This window comes from Triticum aestivum, chromosome 3D (assembly GCF_018294505.1).
Source record: "Triticum aestivum cultivar Chinese Spring chromosome 3D, IWGSC CS RefSeq v2.1, whole genome shotgun sequence".
Lineage (NCBI taxonomy): Eukaryota > Viridiplantae > Streptophyta > Magnoliopsida > Poales > Poaceae > Triticum > Triticum aestivum.
Genome location: NC_057802.1, coordinates 128,191,056 through 128,197,191, shown reverse-complemented (window position 1 = coordinate 128,197,191; position 6,136 = coordinate 128,191,056). Strand labels below are relative to the sequence as shown.

The following is a 6,136-nucleotide window of genomic DNA, read 5'->3' as shown; positions in this document are numbered from 1 at the left end:
TTTCCAGCCCTGCTAGCCCGGTTAGAAAAGAACACAACAACAAATGTGTATATTGTTTCTCCGTCTCTGTAGGCTCCCCAGAAACAATCGAGTTTGCTCTTATAGGCAAATTAGTACCTGACGGCAAATTTATTTTCGCTAGCATTTCTGAAGTTCAGAGCGTAGGACGATGCTCTATTTCCCGGAAGTTCCTGTAGCGGCGCAATCGACGGCTATTATGAGCGCGTAGAGGTCATGGTCGCATTACTGTTTCCGGCAGCGGACAGGAAACTGCACAGTGAGTTGTGCAGGTCACCAAATCAACTACAGTCCACAGCGGCAGTTTCAACTTTGAGAGCACCGCGTAGAATTGACTAGCTGCCACGCCGAGCCGCGGGTTCTTTCAAGGAAAAAAAAAGGAAAAGGATTGAAGGAACATCATGATTGCCATGATTCTACAGCAAAAAGAAATGCATTCCTCGGTCATAAGTAAGAAATTATTAGCCGATCGACTGTCTCAGCGCCGGTACTCGCGCTCGTCTGACAGAAGCCCCTCGCTGCTCTCGACTTTTATCCGATCAGATTCATTGTAGCATGCATCTCCTGTGCTGTGCTCGAAGAGGCAGAGATCATTGTGATCCGTGAGTACGCACGCACAAGGCGTTTGTTTTCTCTGAGGAAGAAGAAGAAGCCATCCGAGTCGTCTCCAGGATCGGATGCTTGATGTGCACAAAATCAAGTGACGATTGGATAGATAGGGGTTTTGTCTCTAGTCGGATGGTCGTTGAACTTCGATTAGATAAAGCTAGATTTACCACCCGCAGCACGGCCCGGCCCATCCCGCAGCGAGGACACGAAGCACTTCATTGCCGAGCATGTGCAGCCAAAGTCCACGTCATTCACGCCATGTGATCCATCGCAGCATGGAAAATCCCAGTGAGAAGTCTGGTCACTCACAGTTTCAAAACAAATAAATTCAAAGAAATCCGGTGGCTACCCATTGCCTGGTTCGATCCTGGCGGACGATTGGGCGACGAGCGGGCGAGATCACGCAAGACGGCGCACGGACACGGGGCCTGCGAAACCGTCGGCCCCACCGGGGTCACTGGCCCCTCGCTTCTGACCGCCTGCCGCTGCTCATGAGCTCATCTATTACCCCATCGATGCGAGGCAGCGGCGTCACCACCTTGTCCTCCTCCTCCTGCCCGAAAGGCAAAAGCCTCGCCGAAAGAGTCTTTTTATTTGAGTCTCGAGAGTGAGACAATCAAGAGGAGTGAGGGAGTGGAGTGAGTGAGCTCGGGCTCTCTGGGTGTGATGGAATCGTTCAGCCTCCTCAAGTACCTGCGCGGCGGAGCGGTCGCCGGCAACCAGCGCGCGGCCGTGGCGGCCACGGCCATAGCCGCGTCGGCGTGTGAGGACGGCGGTGAAGGGGGTGGAAGTGGTGGGGGCGGGGACGTGGTGGAAGACGACGCGGCGTTCTTCGACCTCGAGTTCGCGGTGCCGGGCGACGAGAGCGCCGCGTCGGACGCGGAGGAGGAGAGGGTCGAGTTCAACTTCTCCGTCGCCGGCGACGCCGCGTCCGGCGGCGAGGTGGTGGCCGTCGAACCGGTGGCGCCGGCCAGTGAGACTGAGAACGGCGTCGGGAAGGAGACGGAGCCTGCTGCGACGGCAGAGGCCCCGGCGGCGTCGTTCCTCCGTCCGGCGACCAAGTTCCGCGTGCTGCTGCTTAAGCTGAGGAAGCCGAAGGTCCCCGCCCCGGCGGAGGGCAACGCCGGTGGTGCTGGCGGCGCCGCTGGCGATTCCATGGCGCCCAAGACGAACCGTTTCCTGATCAAGTTCCGGGTGGAGGACGCGCCGTTTGTCTCGCTCTTCACGCGTGACAACAGCTCTCGCACCTCCGACGCCGGCGCCGGCGCCGGCGCGGCCAGGCCGGCGGTGCAGGCACCCCAGCCTTCCGACGCGGTGGCGATCACCGCCGAGGAGCGGCGTTTCGCCAAGGAGGTTATGCTCAAGTACCTGAACAAAATCAAGCCCCTGTACGTCAAGGTCTCCCGCCGCTACGGCGAGCGCCTACGGTTCGCCGGCGCCAGCGAGGGCGAGGAGACGGACGCGGAGCCCGAACCCTCGCCGTCCCCTTCCGCGACACCTTCCCCCGCCCCCTCCCAGCCTCGTGCCCCGCCAGCCCCTCTTCCACAGCCCGTCGTCGTCGCGTGCGGCGTGCGCGCTCCGCGCGCCAGCGTCCCGGCCGGCCTGAAGCAGGCGTGCAAGCGCCTCGGCAAGAGCCGGTCCGCGTCCTCCGCCGTAGCGGCCGCACCGTCGCCGTCGGCCACACCACCGACCCCCGCGCAGCCGCAGCGCCGCGACGACTCGCTGCTGCAGCTGCAGGACGGCATCCAGGGCGCCATTGCGCACTGCAAGCGCTCCTTCAACGCCTCCAAAGGTACCACAAGCCCCACTCATTTCCGTCCCCTCGTCCTGCGACATTCAGGTCGATAGGTGATAACATCTCGGTGCTTTCTTGCAACCCGCAGGGTCCGAGTCGCCGCTGCTGAGGTCCATGACGGAGCCGAAGGCCGACGGCGCGGCCGACACCAAGGACGGCGTCGACGGCGCGTGAGCCGGGCCGTCCGGGCTCCGGAGTGGCGATCGCCGTACTCAATCAAATCTTAGCCTAGATGCTAGTAGCATTTTTAATACTACTTAGTTGGTACTAGTATCATGATGCCGGATTAAGGAAACGTGCGCGCTCTCTTCTCTTGTCTTAATGTGGCAAAAGCTTGTCTTTTCGGCCGCCGTCTAGATTCAATAATCTGGCGGTGCTAGTACGAGTAGTATGCATGTAAAATATTTCTAGTAAGTAAATTGCTAGCATTTCATTTGAACTTCACATCTTTTTGTGTGTAATGCGACTGGTCTGGGCTGAACAGCGAGAGTGCACGGGTGTGACTTGTGTAAACACAAGGTCGCTGAGAAAAGAGGGGTGTGTCGGACGGGGCAGCTTTAGCACGAGGCTGCTATCCCGTGGAATTCGGGGAAAACCATGGACGAGCAGGACGGAGAAAGGCTGATACGCGGCCGCGCTTTCCCGGCCGATTCTGCACGCACGCCCGGCCCGAGCTTTGTTCCGACTCGAGAAAGGCGAGGCGTGTGCGACACCGCGCGTCGCCGTCGACCGAAATCCGCTGCCTTTTATGTTTATCCCGGTCGACGGTGCACTGCGCGTCTGGCTTTCTGTCCGCTCCGAGACGTCCCGCCGGGCGGGCTTGGCGCGGCGCGGCGTGCTCGCCTCCGTGCCGTCCCGTCCGTCCGTCGCGTCGGCGGCATGGGGGCCTTGCCTTGCGGCGTCTCGGTCGCCGCGAAAGGCGTGGGGGAAGGAGACGGGCCGTGGACGCAGCGCAGGACGTGCTCCGGCCCAGTGCGGTGCCCGCGGCTGGCTATCTTTACGTGGCTTTGTCCCGGCGCGCGAGTGGTCACCCGCGCACGCGCGTGGGGATGGCGCCGCGCCGCGCGGCGGGGCGGACGCCCTGCCACCGTGCCGCGTGACGGCCTGAGGACTGGTCACCAGTTCACCACTCGCTCGTGCATGCCATCTCTTGGCCGCGACGGTGTGCGTGTGCGCCGGGCATGCTTGCCATTTGGCGCAGCGCGTGGCTATGCATGCAGTACTAGTCCCGAGTAGTATGTACCTACTACTCCCTCCGTTTCAAAATAGATGACTCAACTTTGTAATAAGGCCAACTTCCGCGCGACCCAAACGGACGTCCGTTTTGTCCGAATTCTGTCCGTTTGGGTAGGAATTTGAGGTCGTGTCCGGGCGTGTCCGCGCACGGCCGCATTCATTTGCCCCATCATGTCCGCGTCTATTTAAAAAACCAAAGCATCGTTTCAAATGCCAAGCCTTAGTTCAGGCCAGCGGCCCCGGTTCATCACGCCGGCAACATAGCCAGCGGCCTACATGTCCATCGCCGGCATCAGCCAGCGGCCGGCAACACAGCCAGCCTCCAAAATGAATAGTTGTCCTCGCCGGCAACACAGCCGGCCACCAAAATGAATGTTTTCTCGCCGGCACACTACCAGCGGCCCATCGGGCGGGCAGCACCCATGCCAGCCTCCAAAAAAGAACGGCCACGCCGATCGGACGACCTAGTTCAGGCCTTCGGCGTCGAGCATCTCCTTCTGCCTGGCCTCGAACTAGGCCCTCGTCTTCTCGCTCATCTTCGACAAGTCCACGCTCATGATCGCAAGGGCCACCTCCTTCGCTTTGGTGGCGGCATTGGTGGCCTCGATGTCGAGCTGCCTCTGCCTGGCCTTGACGTTGTCGGCCTCGATGTCGAGCTGCCTTTGCCGGGCCGCCTCCTCCATGTCGAACTGCCTTTGCCGGCCGCCTCCTCCATGTCGATCTTCCTCCTCTTGGCCTCCTCCTCCATCTCAAGCTTCTTTCTTTGAAGGTCTAGGTATTGCTTCATTTGCTCGTCCTTACTTTGCCGCTTCTTCTCGTCCCTCACATCCTTTTGGGACATCATGCCATGCAAAGTGTCATGCAATGCCATGGATGAGGCATCACGTATGTCATCAACCTTGGAGTTGGTCTTGCCCCTCGGCCTCTTCAACGCATCGCCATCTCCACCTCCGGCGAACTTGTCCGTCTTCAGTCATCTCTTCCTTTGTAGTTCACGGTATTGGTCCTTGAACTTAGGGCAATTGTTGATGATCGTCCAACAATGCGTAAGAGTGAATGGCTTGTCATTGTGCCGGGCCTTGAATGCCTCCAAAGATTGAAATGCCTACACCACATGATCAACAACAAGTGAACATGCAAACATATATACACGGCCGAAGTCTCATGGCCGTAGCAAGGAAAGGGCTAGGAAGAGGAGAGCATACCATGTCCCCAACGCCGAGACCACTCACGGGTCGTGCTTCAACGCTCTCAAATGCGGCGCAATACTTGTTGCACTCTTGTTGGATGAACAACCATCTCTTTTGAATCGAGCTGATGCCACGGTTGCTTGTAAATTGGTAGGGCTCAAACATCTTCCTTTCATGAAATGTTTTGTGGACTCTCGTCCAAAAAACAATGCCCTTTTGTTGCGCGCCGGTCCTCGGATCTTGGCTAATCTCCATCCAAGCTTGGCAAATCAACTTGTCCTCATCTTGTGTATATGAACCCGTGCGAATGCTCTTCCTCTTCTTTTGTGCTTTCGCTCTTTGGGTGAGCTCGTCGATGAACAATGGCTCGCCACTAATATCAACGTCATTGCCTTCTTCTTCATCACCATCACCTTCGACATAGATGTCATTATCTTCATGCCACGAGTCACCATGGTCGTAGTCAGCACGGTTGTCGGCCTCTTCATCGGGCACGTACTGGGCGCGGCCATCCTGACTTTGGGTCTCCTCGGGGTCGTAGGCACGGCCATGCCCACCCTCGAAGATCACGTCCTCCATGTACTGGTTGTAGAAGGGGCCGTCGACCGTTGGCGTTGGTGTTGACATTCCGTCAAACAAGACGCGGGGGGGGCCGACATGGTGCCCGTGAACGGTGCCCGTGCTTGCTTTCTTTGCATCTCGACGGACGCCCAGCCGCCTCTGCTGGACCCAGGCGTGACGTTGAGGTCGATGAAGGCCGCGGGACGCGGTGTGGACGGCGTGAACAAGCCCACGTCCGGCGACCCATAGAAACGGGTCTGGCCGTCGTGCCTTGGCGGAGGAAGGCCGGGCTACATGGGCGCGGTCCGCGACTGGCAGTGCGGAGGCCGGGCGACCGACGAGCCTGTGCTCGCGGGGCCGATGGCCGCTGCAGGGAACCCGGCCGGACGGCCCATGCCAAGCATGAGGCGGGCGTGCGCTTTGTGGACGAGGTCCTCCTTCTCGTCGACCGCGGCCTCCATCGCATCGCGCTGGGCGGCGAACTTGGCCGCGGCGGCATTGACCTTGACGACCGCTCTCCGCTCCCTCCTCTTCGCCGATTCCGCGTCCAACTTGGCGATCTCCTCCGGCGTGCACTCCGACCGCGACTTCCTTGGCGCCTTGGCCGCCTTCTTCTTCACCTTTGTGGGCGGGTCGACGGCCAGGCCGCCGGAATTCGGCGGGGCGTCGGCCATGGACGGGGGAGAGAGGGGACGGGCGGGAGGGACGTGAGAGGGTTTGTGGAAAT

At 59.8% G+C, this 6,136-nt stretch overlaps 1 protein-coding gene across 1 annotated transcript; it reads left to right on the top strand.

The window, feature by feature from the left end:
- The first annotated feature begins 1,145 nt into the window (after positions 1 to 1,145).
- On the top strand, positions 1,146 to 2,866 carry LOC123077843 (probable membrane-associated kinase regulator 2). The gene is made up of 2 exons (XM_044500178.1): positions 1,146 to 2,419; positions 2,511 to 2,866. Exons 1-2 carry the CDS (start codon positions 1,294 to 1,296, stop codon positions 2,594 to 2,596), a joined length of 1,212 nt encoding a protein of 403 aa, XP_044356113.1. The 5' UTR covers positions 1,146 to 1,293; the 3' UTR covers positions 2,597 to 2,866.
- The last annotated feature ends 3,270 nt before the right edge of the window (positions 2,867 to 6,136 follow it).

Coding starts and splice junctions, on each gene's coding strand:
- LOC123077843 (XM_044500178.1), top strand. CDS start 1,294: ATGGAATCGTTCAGCCTCCTCAAGTACCTGCGCGGCGGAGCGGTCGCC. Junction 2,420..2,510: donor CTCCTTCAACGCCTCCAAAG/GTACCACAAGCC, acceptor TGCAACCCGCAG/GGTCCGAGTCGCCGCTGCTG.